The sequence below is a fragment of the Periplaneta americana genome, chromosome 13, assembly GCF_040183065.1.
Source record: "Periplaneta americana isolate PAMFEO1 chromosome 13, P.americana_PAMFEO1_priV1, whole genome shotgun sequence".
Classification (NCBI taxonomy): Eukaryota; Metazoa; Arthropoda; class Insecta; order Blattodea; family Blattidae; genus Periplaneta; species Periplaneta americana.
In genome coordinates this window covers 75698222-75714943 of record NC_091129.1, presented here as the reverse complement: position 1 = coordinate 75714943, position 16722 = coordinate 75698222, and the positions used below count along the sequence as shown (strand labels likewise).

General features: G+C 35.9%; 1 protein-coding gene across 1 annotated transcript in view; it reads left to right on the top strand.

Annotated features, from left to right (window-relative positions):
- Positions 1-16722, top strand: part of LOC138712031 (A disintegrin and metalloproteinase with thrombospondin motifs 12-like) — a 127905-nt gene that overhangs the window by 86516 nt on the left and 24667 nt on the right. Inside the window, exons 12-14 of the mRNA XM_069843421.1 lie at positions 1514-1628; positions 7071-7195; positions 9448-9571. Of these exons, the coding sequence (XP_069699522.1) occupies positions 1514-1628; positions 7071-7195; positions 9448-9571 (364 nt within the window). The remainder of the gene's footprint in view (positions 1-1513; positions 1629-7070; positions 7196-9447; positions 9572-16722) is intronic.

Here is a 16722-nt window from a genome sequence, read left to right as displayed (position 1 = left end):
TAAGTCTATGTAGTTCTTGGAAACCAAGTATGCGAAAAAATCATGGTAAATACTGATGTCACTTTTTCTACTGAATTTATCTTTCAACATGTCGTCACACTGGAGCTTCAATAATTCCATTTGATACACAATCGGAATGTCCTTTGCTACTTAGGCTAATACTTTTTGTACGTAGGTTTTGCTGGTGCAGAATACAATAAATTAATACTAGCTCATTAGTTAATACCAGGAACAGATGTCATCGCAATGTGTCTACACAGAGTACCCCGTACTGTACCGCTACCTGCTAAACTTGTACTTAGATGACGTCACTTAGATGATAATTATTCTCGTACTCACATATGTCACAAGTAGGCTGACATGTATAGGATTGCTGTAGATTCTAAAACAAGAATTTGTTGACTTTTTGGTGTTATAGTGGATGTTATAGCTAAAATGGCTGCTTTTGAGTCAGAAAGAATTACTGCTTGCTTTAAATTTAAAACTAATCATTTGTGGTAGATTAGAAGTTAAGTATCAAAATTCTAGAGTGCGTTTTAATTTAAATTTACGTCATTTATAATAGGTTGAAATCTAAGCATCAACACTACAAAATAAAATAAATTCAAATATAGGTCATTTTTTTAAAAGGTTGGAAATCTCAATATCGAGCCTCTAAAGTGCGTTATAAATTGAATTCTCGGTTATTTATAATACCTAGGTCATAAATATAAGTTAATATAGAACCTCTAGAGCAGAGCTGGGAATCGGGAGCGGAACCAGACTCTAAACGGGCACGCTTAATATTCATCCGTTACTAAATCAACGCTGCGCGGTGTTCGGCGGGGATGAAGATAAATCATATGGCTCCCCGTGAGAGAGTACACTCCGCTCTTGCTGCCCAGCCCTGCTCTAGAGGGTGAAATAGATTTAAATTTGCGAGGGATTTGAAATCTAAAAATCAAATATTTAAGTGCGTAATAAATATTTGTAAATTTAAATCTTAATCATTTATAATAGGTGAAAAATTTAACATCGATTTCTAGAAGTAGTTAGAAATCTAGGTGCCGATCCTGTAAAATAGGTTAGAAATCTTAAATTTTATTCTTTACATTAGCATAGAAACATAATTCTCCAATCTCTAGAGTAAGTTGTACATTTGAGGCCGATCCCCTAGAACTGCTTAAAATCGAAATCTGGATTTTCTGGAACAGATTAAAAATATGCTTTCGTTCTTCTGAAATTAGCAAGAAATCTACACTTCGATCCTCTGGAATAGAAAAGGAAAAATCTAAATCTGTGACGTCTGCAATATGTCTGCGGATGGACTTGCAAGTAATCGAATTTTGAGCCCTTGACCTTATAGCGAGATGTTGGGTTCGGTGCTGGGCGTGTAGCACGCATGCAAGAGTCGCGAATATCCGGCACAGTAGATAAAAGCGGGGGTGCAGATCATAGCGGAAGGGCTTGCGTGCTAGTGCAGCATTAGGGTTGCATGACTTATTCAACGTCTTAATTGGACACTGTTCCGCAGCCTTGCAGCGCGTTCGAGCCTTCGTTCCGAGATGTCCAGTGCTCGGAGTTCGACAACTGGGTGTTCCCCGAAGACGGCAAAGTGCACAAGTGGAAGGGCCACTTCGTCCGCGAGGGTAAGTTGCAAACCTGTAGTCCGTTTTCCTTCAAGTTTTAACATTCCGCTTTGGAGCCAGAGGAAAAATTTCCCTGTATAACCGGGTAACTTGCTATTCTTATTCTTTATCATGGAGATATAGATAGATAGATATTTTTTATAGATAGATATTTGTCATCAACATTTATATTAGTTATGGTGTACCACAACTTATGTATACGGGTTTCACCATAACTTTCTATTACATATAACTACAATTAGTATGCAATCCCGACAGCCTGTTAAACTAATAACTCATCTACTCTCGCTATTAACTTAACTCCAAACAGTCAATTTCTTCTTAGGTAATTGATTAACTAGCGGATTTACTCGTATTATTTATGTAAGTCTGTGCGGCTTACAGCTGTTTCGGTGCTTCATCACACCATCCTCAGAGCCCACTAGATCTCGGCGTCATCTCGAACTTCTCTGCCTGTTGTGTGGGTGCGTTTGATTGTTGAAAAGTGGAGTCAAATAGTGTGTGTGCACTGAAATTGATCTGTGTGCCGAGAATTTGATCGGGATGTGTTTTAGTGTTTTTATATATTTCGTATTGTTCTAGTGTGTTGAGTTTTTAGTTCTTGGGTTGTATGTGTAGGATTTCTATGTCCGCATTTATGTTATTGTATGTATGGTTAGCATTGGTTATGTGATTGGTAACATAAATGCGGACATGGAAATCCTACACATACAATCCAAGAACCAAAAACTCAACACGCTAGAACAATACGAAATATACAAATACACTAAAACACACCCCGATCAAATTCTCAACACACAGATCAATTTCAGTATACACACACACTATTTGACTCCACTTTTCAACAATCAAACGCACCCACACAACAGGCAGAGAAGTTCGAGATGACGCCGAGATCTAGTAGGCGCTAAGGATGGTGTGATGAAGCACCGAAATAGCTGTAAGCCGCACAGACTTACATAATTAACACGAGTAAGTCCGCTAGTTAATCAATTACTTATATTTAAGTGTTAAAAGTAGTGTACGTAAGATTCAAAATGAATTTCTTCTTATTGATCTTAAATGTTCACCATCTGTTCGTTCCAAACTTACGTTCCTTTCAGGGCTCTAATCTTGCTAACTAAATTTATATACAATTCCGTCTTTCTACATTACATCCAACTCGTAACACTTCACCCGGTTATACTCATTGGGATATTTTTTATACCTAATACACGTCATTATAATCTTATTAAATCTTGACATGAGTATCTAGTTTACTTTAGTTTGATCATTTGTTTCTTGACCACAATCAACACTCAGAAAAAACTATAGAAAATTGTAAATACTGTCACTAAGTTCATCTTTCATATACTTCACTACATCACTTTCTAAGATGTACTTCTTTACAATAAACTTCAATCGGTAACTATATTTATTAACTAGCCACTTTTTAATTTCCCAATATCTTTTTTTTCAATTTTATAACTTCCAAACTGATCTCTATATCTATTATCCCCTAAACACATTTTCATCACACTAAAACACGATTTACGACATTAAATCACCAAACTTCCTGTTGTAATTCCATTCAGACCTTTTATTTATTTCTTACCGCTCATGCACCAACTTCTAAGATTGTAACATTTTGGCCCTTAAATGTACCCGTCAATCATGGAGATATAACAAGGTCTGAAGCACATCATCATCATCATCATCATCATCATTATCATCAACTGTAAACATCAGTTGAGTTCTCCAGAGCAATGGAAGGTCAAATCTAGCAAAGACGCTAAGATGACAGGATTAATTTACTTCAAATTAAATGAAATTAAATTATTTATCCGAAAGAAAAGAATAAGAATAATTCATTCGACACTTCAGCTGACTGCAATTCAGAACATTCGAGCAGAATATACAAAGAAGTTCCTTCTTCCTTCCCATATCATCTGGTGGCACAATAAAAGGGACCTAACCAACTTAGGCCGCTTGTCTGAGACAAAGTGAACTAAACTTCAAGATTTCACGTGCTTCTCCAACAGATGTCGCGATATGACCATGACTGTCGAAGCGACAATAAATAAATATAGATAAAAAGTTCCTGATTCAACAGATCTTCTCTTAATCTATAATACCAGTGTAGGCTATTACAGACGAGTTTAATTCTCTGACAAGGAATGAAACATGCAGGCATTAGTGTTTGATGAAGAAAATTGTTATTCACTCACCGATATGAAAGTTGACACTTCCAATTGTGGGTACTATTCCATGCAGAAAAATGGATGTAGTCTTCACCTGAAACAAAATAATAATATATCTAAGTTGACTGCGAGAAATATTATTGCTCAGCCAGAAATTAAAATTCAAGACAATGTCTTTCAAGTAACGTTCGATATAATAATAATAATAATAATAATAATAATAATAATAATAATAATAATAATAATAAAAATAATAATGATAATACTAATAATACTAGTAATAATAATAATAATAATAATAATAATAATAATAATAATAATAATAATAATAATCGTAAGGTCTTCAGTGTTCTTCAAAATGCCTAATTGATTCTGTAGTCCGTTATGCCACATTTTGACCGAGAATAATTGTATTATATACAATAAAACGTTACCAGCAAATATTTCCGACTTTCGTGGATTCTGACTAGTGTAAAGATACGTTTTCCTCGGTGCGACTATTGCGATAATCGTTCAACGATTATCGTTGAACGATGAAACGTTGAAAGACAATCGTTGGTTATAAAATATACCATTTTCCTCGGAGCGTCTACGATTTGTTGATTTTCACTAGTCGATCACTCCAGTGAGTTAGAGGTTGGGGGTTGGAGAAGGTAGGAAGCAAGAGAAATGCATAGCTATCATTGCGAGCCACAATGTGCTCGTGAGTCTCATTTTCGCCACGGCTGTTCTAGAGGAAGATTGTGTTTAACAGAATGAGTATTTCGTCGTCTTCCATCTCCTCAATCAAAGGCATTTAAGTAATCTTTTACGTCCACTCATTAGACGTAAAAGATTACTTAAATGCCTTTGATTGAGGAGATGGAAGACGACGAAATACTTCTCCATACGTATGGGATGAAAAGAGCCAAAAAAGAAAAACCGTCTGCTTGAGCTCAATAATGAAGAGAGACTGTATCAAAAATTTAAATAACCTAATTAATAACTTTAATTTTCCAACTTTATTGACAAACTCAGCTCATATATTGTCCTTGACCCTTTGATCCTTGTAGGACGCATGTGACAGCTGCCACAGTGAGGGATAATTCGCCACTTCCTCGAGAAGAATTTCATCATCCGCGTCAGAAAACGAAGGAGCCATGATACACGTCTTTCTCACAATAAACGTTAGCGACTGACGATTATATTCAACCTTTTCCTGAACGACTGTTCAAGACGTACGATCGTCGTCAACGACTCTAGCGGCAGTCGCTCTTAGGAAAACAGCTCCATATGAAATACAAAGAAATAGTGCTCAACGATTATCGTTGCACGATCATCATTGAACGATCATCGTGATAGTCGCACCGAGGAAAACGTAGCTTTAGACAATTACTTTCTTGATTCACCACAAAATTTTGCACAACTAGTACATTAAGACGAATCGTACAGTAGCAACGAACGACTGGACATTGTAATCCGTGATTCAAATATGAAATCGTACCAATTTAGTGATGTGGTTGTACCGTGTGAACAGAACCCCCTGAATAAACTTGCAATCAAAGTTACTAAAAATATAATGTAAGGTTACAGATTAATAATGTAAGTCTGTTTAATTTACGTGGTCCCGGCAGAGAGCCGAGCTGAGCGCTCTGTATTTGACAGGAAAAGGTTAAAATTTGGTAATTTTTGGTTAAAGATAACATTTTCGTTTTTTGTAGGAAATGATTCTATGATGCCTACTTTATTATATTTTGATTAAGTTTTAGAACTCTACGGTGGTTGTGTCATTAATTACGCCATCGTCAAAAAGGCTAAGCTCATTAAGTTTAAAATGCATCCTAATTTTTAAAATAATTTTCTACTTTTTTCCATTTCTTTGCATTCACATTGCTAAGTATTCCACAAATTGTATGCGAGGACGCTGACATTTTTACTGTATATTCTTTAAAGTATACCCAGAAAGTTATGTTGGAATTATAGGGAGGAAATAGCTTCTTAATAAAAAAATAAAGCGTACAAGGTTTGGAATTGAACGGGTTACATCAACTTCTTGTCTATGTGGATGACGTGAATACGTTAGGAGTAAATTTACAAACGATTAGGGGGGGGGGAAACGGAAATTTTGCTTGAAGCAAGTAAAGCGATAGGTTTGTAAGTAAATCCCGAAAGGACAAAGTATATGATTATGTCTCGTTACCAGAATATTGTACGAAATGGAAACATAAAAATTGGAGATTAATCCTTCGAAGAGGTGGAAAAATTCAAATATCTTGGAGCTACAGTAACAAACATAAATGACATTCGGGAGGAAATTAAACGTAGGATAAACATGGGAAATGCCTGTTATTATTCAGTTAAGAAGCTTTTGTCATCTACTCTGCTATCAAAAAATCTGAAAGTTAGAATTTATAAAACAGTTATAGGCCTATTACCGGTTGTTCTGTATGGTTGTAAAACTTGGACTCTCAGTTTGACAGAGGAACAGAGATTAACGGTGTTTGAGAATAAGGTTCTTAGAAAAATATTTGGGGCTAAGAGGGATGAAGTTACAGAAGAATGCAGAAAGTTATACAACGCAGAACTGCACGCATTGTATTCTTCACCTGACATAATTAGGAACATTAAATCCAGAAGTTTGAGATGAGCAGGGCATGTAGCACGTATGGGCGAATCCAGAAATGCATACAGAGTGTTAGTTGGAAGACTGGAGGGAAGAAGATCTTTGGGAGGCCGAGACGTAGATGGGAGGATAATATTAAAATATATTTGAGGGAGGTGGGATACGATGATAGAGACCGATGGCGGGCTTATGTGAGGGTGACAATGAACCTACGGGTTCCTTAAAAGCCATTTGTAAGTAAGTAAGTGTGTGCACGCACTCTGGTGAATGTTTTAAACTTTAACTATGAAGAGGTTTAATTTTTTCCCCTATTTTCACAAGGTAAAACTAAAAAATATGAGAACGTAGAACTTTCTAAAGATATCAAAGGTATTGTAAAAAAAAGTCAGACATAATACTTAAAATATTTGGAAGAGATGAAAAATTTTGAAAATATGCTATTTTTTAAGTTTAAATAACTCTTAAACTACTTATCACATAAACATGAAACTTAAACACGTCAATACTGATGTCAGTAGGAATATGTATGAAAGGAATCAAGTCTGTAGCTAAAAAATATGTTCAATAGAAATTTCACCCCTTGCTTCCCTGAAGATAATATACATTTTTATGCTGCCAATGGATATGAAGTATAAGGATCGTCATGTTTGGTGTCCACAGGTAATCCTTGTAAGCTGGTATGCAAGAGTGACAATGGCGTGGTAGCAGTGCTCAAGAAGTCCGTCACGGATGGTACAGTTTGCTTCCGCGGTATCAGAGACATCTGCATTGGAGGAGTCTGTAGAGTAAGTATGATGAGAATGAAGCAGGGGAGAATGCTAGTCACGAAAGTTAGGCTTGCTCTTTTATTCATAGGGGAAGATGGGAGGATGTAATAATTCATAATTAATAAAAATAATCAGACCCATATTAATGTTTAAGAATTAATAATACATGCATTCCGCCCATACAATTACATTGCACTCGCAAATCACAGCACATACTGGTCTGTGTAATGTTAAATAGTCGTTGGCGTAGCTCTCGGACCAGAGCTTCAAACAACGCATAACAGAAGCATGTGCGCCTAGGAAGGCACTTGCGCGCGCATCATATTCTCGCTATTTCTACGTCTTTCCTGTAGCTCCGAGAAACGAGCAACGTTACGATACTTGCGGTGTGCAACCTGGGGATGGTATTACGCCTATACAATATTCCAAAAATCAAAATGAATTTTAATGTACGTAATCCCATTTTGAGAAATACACATTCTACGAAAATATTGGCATAGCATGCCCTGAGATATCGCCCCTGAGAAAAGAGACGCGGATTGGACTTGAATAAAGTATTGACTTTGTATTCCTAAAATTTCATATGATAAATGCCTGACAGTAATTTTAAGTGGACCATTCATAGACTTTACAAGCCCTTACGAATAAAACGTGTTCCGACATCGAAGGGCTGCTGTTCATTCTTGTTAACAAGATCGAAAGAATGAGTATCGGTCGTCACAGCGAAAATTCATATCTACGACTGGCGGAATCATACCGTATGACGTCATATGTCTTGGCATCCAACTCGCTGCTACCCAAGATCACCAACACTGGAGAAAGATCGTTAAATGTAATAGATATTTAAATTATGACAGTGAAGCAATTTCTATTATGGAAGATTGTTCCAATTAATGAAATGTGCTTTTAATGGAAGAACACATTGCACAGGAATATCCTGGAGCAGCGTTTCTCAAACTATGGTCCGCGGACCACCTGTGGTCCTCGAGGTCTGCCCTTGAGGTCCTTCAAAAAAGACAGAAAAAAAAATGAAATTAAAACGAATTGCGTATCTCACTATAGTTTAAAATCTCAGAGTTTGGAAATGACACATCGCAATCGAATTTCACTTTTTCTCCCAGTACTGATAATTTATGAAATTTATTACCCTATTCGTCTATTGACTTCCCACTCTACTCTCAGCAACAAAAGAGGGATTTAAAGCACTATACACGTGGTGTTTCTCGACATCTTTTCCCTGCACATCTGGCGCCGCGCCTGTAAGCCAGCCAGGGACCACCCGAATTCATAACAGAGGACCAAAGTAACGAATCTTAATTCAATATTAAAATATAAGTATACTGGTATTAAAATATGCTACGAAAATGATAAATTTGCTTCCTAAGGGAATAAGAGTAAGGTGATCCGCGGAACTGTTCTGACTTTAAAAAGTGTTCCCCACTTCAAAAAAGTTTGAGAAACGCTGTCCTGGAGTAATAGTGGAATGCGAGTATGGAGAACTGGGAATACACTGCCTACCATCATGTTTTGTTTGTTTAGTCGGTTATATAACCACGCTGTATTAACTAATAGTGTCAATGAAATTGATGACAGTGAGATGATAGTTGGCTAGATGAGGTCGAGAATTCGTCATGGAATTACCTGACATTTGTCTTACATTTGGAGAAAACCTCGGAAAAACCCAATCATGTAATTAATCCAAGCGGAAATCGAACTCACGGCCGAGTTAAGCTCAGGATCAGAAGCAAAACGTGCTACCAACTGAGCTACGCCTGTGACACAGTTTTTTTTACCACGACTTCTACCTAGACTCGCTGGGGTTCGAATCCGGGTTACCAGCATGGAAAACAAAGGATTTAGCCATTTGACTAACGTTGTACCACTAAATTTAATACAAGGTAGGAGAATGAAATAATAAGTATAAAATTAACACCTTTGAGACATTCTTTTATTTAGAAGGCAACTTGACGTATTAAAAGAGTCTGTATAAGATTACTCAACCGAATTCCCGTGTTTTAATTTAATTGGTCTAAACCACAACCTTGATGTTTATGATGGTGGTGGTATTTGATTGGAGAATAATTAACGTCATGGTTTTGCCTTCATTCCTTTCTAATGTGATCCCCATTTCAACTGAACGGGAATTAATTAACAGCGAGAAGGCGTTTTATTAGAGTAGGATGTCACTCTACTGTACGAGTATATGTCAAGGTCACAGCTAGTATTTGCGCGTCATGTACAGAAGTCCGGCTCACAAATTGGATTTACAGGAAATACCATGTGATCTGGACTTCGAGTCAGAAGCCGTTGAAGATAGATGTGGAGTTTGTCATGGGGATGGTGGAAGCTGCAACATTACGGACGGCACTATGTTCTTTCAGGAGGATAAAACAGGTGAGTTGCCTAACGGCGATATAAACTTATTTTTGGCTAAATTTTCTTGTGAACGTAGAAACTTATTCTTATTATAGTGAAACATTTTCCACTGCACTTAATTTATATATAAGCCTACATGTTTCATTCAAGAATAATCTCAAATATTTCTACATCATAATTAGAGCCCGGATGTTTAGACATTAATAACAGTGGAAATAGGCAGACAAAAAATACAATAAAACGTAAAAAGGGCACACAAATCTTAGAAAAAAATGCATCATAAATTGAAGAGTCCACTGCAAGAATGATGGATGTCATTTGGAATATATTTCGCAGAAGAAGCAATTGAAAGTTTGAAATGCTTAGCTCTCAAAGCTTAACTGTGATTTTCCGATCATTACTGGACAATGACTATCAGTGTTAATGCCATATAACAGTATGCACATTCTATATGTCTTAAGCTATGCATTGACAATCTTGGTTCATTTTCGACAAGAAAGTGACATCCATCATTCTTGGAGTGGACTCTTCAATTTTAAAAAGGCATAATATGTTTTAAAAATAAATTTAAACTCTATTAACATAATTCACATATTTACTTCGTAGGTGACACATGTTGACTTATAAAATACTTTTTTTCGTGATTAACTGTCTTTTCACAAACCTTACACAACAGAACTGTTCCATCGGTTGAAAACACATGGACATCATATTCACTAACGTAAGCATGAAGTTTACTTTGCAATGGTTTACTGAATTTAGGCATTCTAGCTAACCGATCTTATACCTTCTGTCACTCGACAATAACTGACTGTACGTAAGATTTGAAAATATGAAAGCAAACAATTGAAAATGCTACGTGACAACGTCTATGCCAACGAACTTAATATTTAAAATTATAAAACTGATTGTTGGTATCGTGAAGACTTGACAATATTATATTTGTAACTGTGGATTGTCGATCATTATTCATATTACACCGATAGTATTAAAGCACGATTGGTCAATGTAGAGTATCCACCGCCCACTGAGCGAATATTTGTTAAACGAGCGTTGAGCGACTTCCGCCGATTTTGGAATAGACACCGACGAAGTTAGGTTAGGTTAGTTTAGGTTTTTATTATCCCGTCAAGATTTTTAGGATTAGTGTAAAACTGGCCTACGTCTCCTATAGTGGGCGGGACATAAGTAACATTCACCGCACGATTATTAGCAGATTAAGCACCGAAATAAATTACTTTTATTTACTATTGCTACTATAGTTAGTCATTGTTTCGAATATTTAAATTTTATACACATTACATTACAATTAATTAGAAAATTGCGAATAAACTATAAATATTGCTTTAAAATGACAAAAAAAGGCATTATTAAGAAGGCAAAATAGCCAAAAAAAAAAATAATCACATTTATATCTATGCAACTAATGATTTACTTCCATCCAGTAAAAAAGTCATTTTGCCAAACATCCAGGTTCTAATCATAATATTATAACTTTTCAGTACATTTATTATAGTGTAAACTCATACTTAAGGGAATATTATAGAGTTGTTGACGCAGATCCGTATTCATTCCAATATAATTTCAAAGCAATCTAAAATTCTATGCGTACCATTTGCCATTCGTAGCTTTACATTCCAATATAACGTCATATATCCATGAAATTGCATAAGCACAACGTAACTGTATTAATAATAATATGACCTTGAAATACCCTGAACAAACTATGACTATAGCATTTCACACAAGCACAAACTCACTCACTTCTCCAGCCATTTAACCACTCATGAAAATAAAATGAATCCATCTGTTTTGAAAGGGCATCGGTCACTAATTTGCATCATATGAAAAATTAAGAAAATTGACTAAAAAATGAATCATTAACATATTACAAACTCTTCTCAAAATATCACATAGATTACACCAGTTAAGTACATTAAGAAATAGAAAAAAAAAACAATTTTTTAAACCTCTTAATATGTTGTTTAGTCAACTGTCCGAAGACAGATCTGAACCTCACAAGTGATACCAAGAAGACACCACTTATGAGGCAACTAGGCCAGGAGATAATGGGGTAGGATGGCCAGTTTCTTTCCCCCTCCTTTGCATACATCGCCGACTAGCTACATATTACACTAGTCAGACTTCAGATGCATACAAGCATTGTTCTTCCTCAGACATATATCGTCAAGTGAGATGTACTGCCTGATAATAGATGTACAGTAGTGGCAAAAAAAAAAAACCGAACCGACCCTTGTAGCTGATTTCAGAGCCTTGTTCACAGTGACAGCACGATAGACTAATAACTAAGACTTTCGTGGTTCGAATCCTGCCTGCGAAGGAAACTTTTTTTTGTTCCTTATTCAAATTTATTCCCAATACTCTTCGATTGCAGCGATATTTTACTACTTAATTAACTTATTATTCCCAGAACATGAATTTTACCAGCTTATTTTCTATGCCTTTCGAAATGGGCCACGTCACCTGTCGAAACTACAACAATTTCAATAGATTACTCGCTATCTTGTGAATGCGGGCGTGGCATGCGCAGTGGCTCATTTCGGGGACTTCGATTATTCCGTCGGTCCGGTTTTTTGCCACTACTGTACATATCAGCAAGAACCTCAATCAGAGGATTCTCTTAAGGGGAGTCTGTACTGCCTATCCCAGCAATGTAAATTTCATCTAATTTACGTGCACTTTTCTCAGGACTTACATAAGATACACATTTGAAATTTTTAGGGGTTATTCTTCAAGTATTATTGTATGTAACAGGCTAAAATTACGGTCTTTATCTTTTATTACTCTGCTTTACATTGCTGGGATTGCAGTACAGACTCCCCTTAATATAGTTTTTGTTTTCCTAAAATATTTTACGTCCATTGACTGATGTCATTAAAAAAATATCAAGTCATACATTGACCTAAAACCCTATCTATATTCTTGTCCTATATACAATCTTACTTATATTAGTCATTTGATATCAGATGTAACTAATTTTCTCAGCATTATCTCCAATTTCCCTAAAATAGCAACCATAAAATTACTCCAATGTAACTATAGGCTAATTGTCTGAACTTAATTAAAAGTTTATCAGAGTAGGCCTAAGATATTTACACGCATAAGTTTACCTATGTTACTCAAGTTTTTTTAACTTACTCTCAAATTCCCTCATAAATAAATATAGTCTATATACATAGCCTATGTACATAAGCTCTACATTACTGTATTTATACCATTCAAAGATATACTATATTATAACGAAATAATTAAAACAATATGTAACTTTATAAAAATTTGTGCCAATACATTAAATAATGACGTTAGAAATATAATTTTTAAATAATATATTTTTGTAAGTGAAATTATAAATTTAAAAATTGTGTTGTTTCTATGTGAATTTAAATGTAGTTTTTAAAACTTCTTTGTTCCTTGTCTATCTTTGCTAAATGTTTAAGGATTGCTCCTTGAGTACGAGTTTTACTCTTTCGGGGATGCGCTCGAATATGCATTCTTGTTTATATTTGTATAATAGGCATTTTATAGCAATAAATATAATATACACTCAGGGACAAAAAAAACCGGACACTTCTATATTTGCTTGTATTTTGTTACCAATTATTTCAAAATGAAACCAAACCCATTTAAACAAAATAATGTTTCATTTAGCACCTTATACGACAACATTTGAAAAAAAAATCTCTGCTGAGAAAATTTACAAAAAATTACAAAGAGCGTATAACTATGGCATCGTTTGGTCTGTTTTTTTATTTTATGGTGCCTTAAACAGTAAAAACTCTTTTTAGTCACGGGTATTACCCCCTCTGGCTTGAATAACTGCATCCATACGTCTTGGCATGCTCTCAATTTGGTTAGCAATGTCTTCTTGAGGAATAAGTTCCCATTCTTCGCCAAGTGCTCGCCTCAACTCTTGTAACGATTCTGGTCTCGGTCGTCTATTCTTAACACGCCGTCCCAGCATGCCCCACACGTGTTCAATTGGGTTCATGTCTGGACTCCTTGCTGGCCATGGAAGAACATGGACTCCCACTTCTTGGAGATAATCTCCGACCGCATGGGCAATATGCGGCCGTGCATTATCATGCATTAAAACAAAATTATCGCCTACAAATTGGCCAAATGGCACAACATGATCAGCCAAACATTCATTTATATATCTATCAGCTGTTAGTCTTCCATTTTCAACAAAAACCAACTCTGTACGGGCATCCGTACACACTCCTGCCCAAACCATCACTCCACCTCCATACGGCATATTTTCGGAAATGCAACACTGTGAAAATCGTTCTCCCCTCCTTCTCCAAACTCTTTCACGTCCATCAGGCGAGCACAGATTGAAACGGGACTCATCGGTGAACAGAACACAGCTACACTGTCCATTTCTCCAATCCCTGTGATCATTTGCAAAACGCAGTCGTTCAACTCGATGAATCCTGAGAAGTCTGGGACCAGTTGCAGGTCTACTTGATATCAGTCCACTTGCTTTCAACCTCCTTCTAACTGTTTTGGCCGAAATTGGGCGTCCATGCATGTTAACAAATTGCTGGGCTACACTAGTAGCTGGCAGGTTGCGCTCCCTAAGAACTCTCAACACCATATATCTATCTTCATTTGGATTTGTAGCTCTTGGACGACCCGAACCTGGTCTTCTGGTATATTCTAGGGTCTCTCTATACCGTTTTATGGCATCATGGGTTGTGCTTCTAGCCATATTCATAACATTTGCAATGTAACGTACACTGCGTCCATCATCGTAAAGGGCTACAGCTCGAGCCACATCTTCAGGTCGCATCTTGTTTTAAGACAAATGTTACAACCCCACTTAAACTCAGAAAATGTAAAAATAAAAAAATAACGAATGATAACGATAATGAAGCACAAAATGGTTGAGACAAAATTGTTATAGCTGAGACTCCGAAAGCAAAATTGGAATATTCGGTTGTAATGGCTTGTTTATAAAACAAAAAACAATCAACAATGTGTACACGTCTCCATAACAACAGATGGCTACCATAATAGTGTATGAGAAGATAATGTTTTGCAAAATACCAGCAAATATTAAAGTGTCCGGTTTATTTTGTCCCTGAGTGTATTATTAAATGTAATATAATATATTATCTTAATTTATAATTATCATATTCCTTTCCACTTTTAGCCCTCGTAGCCTGCTACAGTCTTCCGCCACTTTTTGAAGCTCTTCTTAGCGATTATTTTTCTATGAGTGCATAGTAGAGAACTTTTTAGGTGTCTCGGTCCTGTTCATTCCGTTGCTAATTCTTTATGTAGGCCTAGTGATTATTCTTGTCTGGGTATATTTTTTAGTTCCTCTGCAATAATTGAATTCCTCTTCCGATAGAATAATGTGTGGCCCACTTTATTTCTTTGTAGAAATTACATCTCAACTGAGATGATTCGTTGTGCATCTCATTTTCTAGTTGACCATGCTTCAATATAGTAATTGACATACCATATTATATACAGTAAAAAGGATAAATTTTAAAATGATGAAAAATAGTCACATCAATTTCTCTATACCCAACTCTATTTAAAAATTATATCAGCTGATTCAGTAATTATTCGGAATAGCTACACCAAATAAAGGCATAATTTATTTTCCTTCATTGTCTTGTGTGAGACGTATGTAGTGATAAACACATGGTCTTAATTTGCAGCCACAAATGCTTTAAACAAAAACTCATTTGATATCTGCAATGTCTCGCTGTAACCCTTGGAACCTCGGTTTTTGCGTGTCGCTTTGAGTACTTCAGGGCGAGCTTAATCGATAGCCACTCGCTCAAGGCAAGGGCTCGGATCCATTGTCCAGCGAGGATAGTGACGCCCCTTTACTCACCACTCGTTTTACTCAGGCTTTTAACATCTCCGGCAACTCTGTCCAGATGTTGCTGAGCAGTGCTGCTGATCTTGCTTGCGACATTCCTTTCTTCATACAGCTATTAAAGAAGTGCATTTTTCGACTTTACCTCTTCAAAATTCTCTCAAATTTCTTTAAACGGAACGACGAAAAATTGAGGCAGACAAGTGGCCATTTGGCTTGGAGATCACATAAGTACTTTTTTGCAGGAGAAAATTCCTTTGCAAGGATCCGCAATCGCATATCTTATAATTATTGTTTCTCTTCCTTTTTTCCAATTTTATTGATTGATTGATTAATTCATTCATTCTTCACCTTGACCCTGTCACTTTTAAAATCGAATATATTTATATCAATCTTAGAGGAACAAAGTTACACACAGTATGTATTTTTTTATAAAAATGCCAAACTTTTGCTGCGAACATCAATTTCTTTTGTCTACTCTTCCTAATAAAAAGTTACATGAGCTACAAATACCTGAAATCTGAACGACATGCATCGAGTCGAGTGACATGCGCCACTCTAGCTTTCACTCCAATATTAAAGCACCTTAAATATGGGTCACATAGTTTCGCAACAATATTCTTTCAGTCGATTCTGCTCGCTAATATAATACAAAACAAGTTGCGACAAAAGACAGTAACAAAGCGTTTCTGTGCCCTATCTCTAGCCACAAAGCAGAGCAGTATTGTGTTCACCATTTTTATAAAGCTTTCATGAAAAAATGGAAGATACATTATTGGAAGAATTATTGTGGCACCGAACAAGACAAAGATTATGATCGTAGTTGTTTGCTTTGTCTGCAATCTTATCTTTGGACAAAGGCTTTGGTATTTCTCTACAAATGGTATTCAGTCTTGTCTTTTGTTAGTTTTATGTCTTACAGTTTCCTGCCAATCTTTCACGGTCTTCGAACATAAATGAAAAGAGCAGAAATATGACATCTCAAGCATTCACAGTAATTATACAAGATTTTATTAATGAATCAGATACACTCATCAAGATATCTGTAAAAAATAATATTTAAGTTCTTTCATCGTCCTCTATGCTGTGTCTAACTGATGCTAACAACATACAATATTACACTCCCAAAGAAGAAAAAACCTTTTAAGCGGGTTCGTAATACTCTATCTCTGTAATATTAAATGATATCCAATTTCCTCATATCCCGCCAAACAAAGATTCACGTAATTTATACCACACGAACCTTACTATTTCCAATTTTAACAAAAAGATTTTCTCTCAGGAGCAATATTTAAGGTAATATAAACTGTAT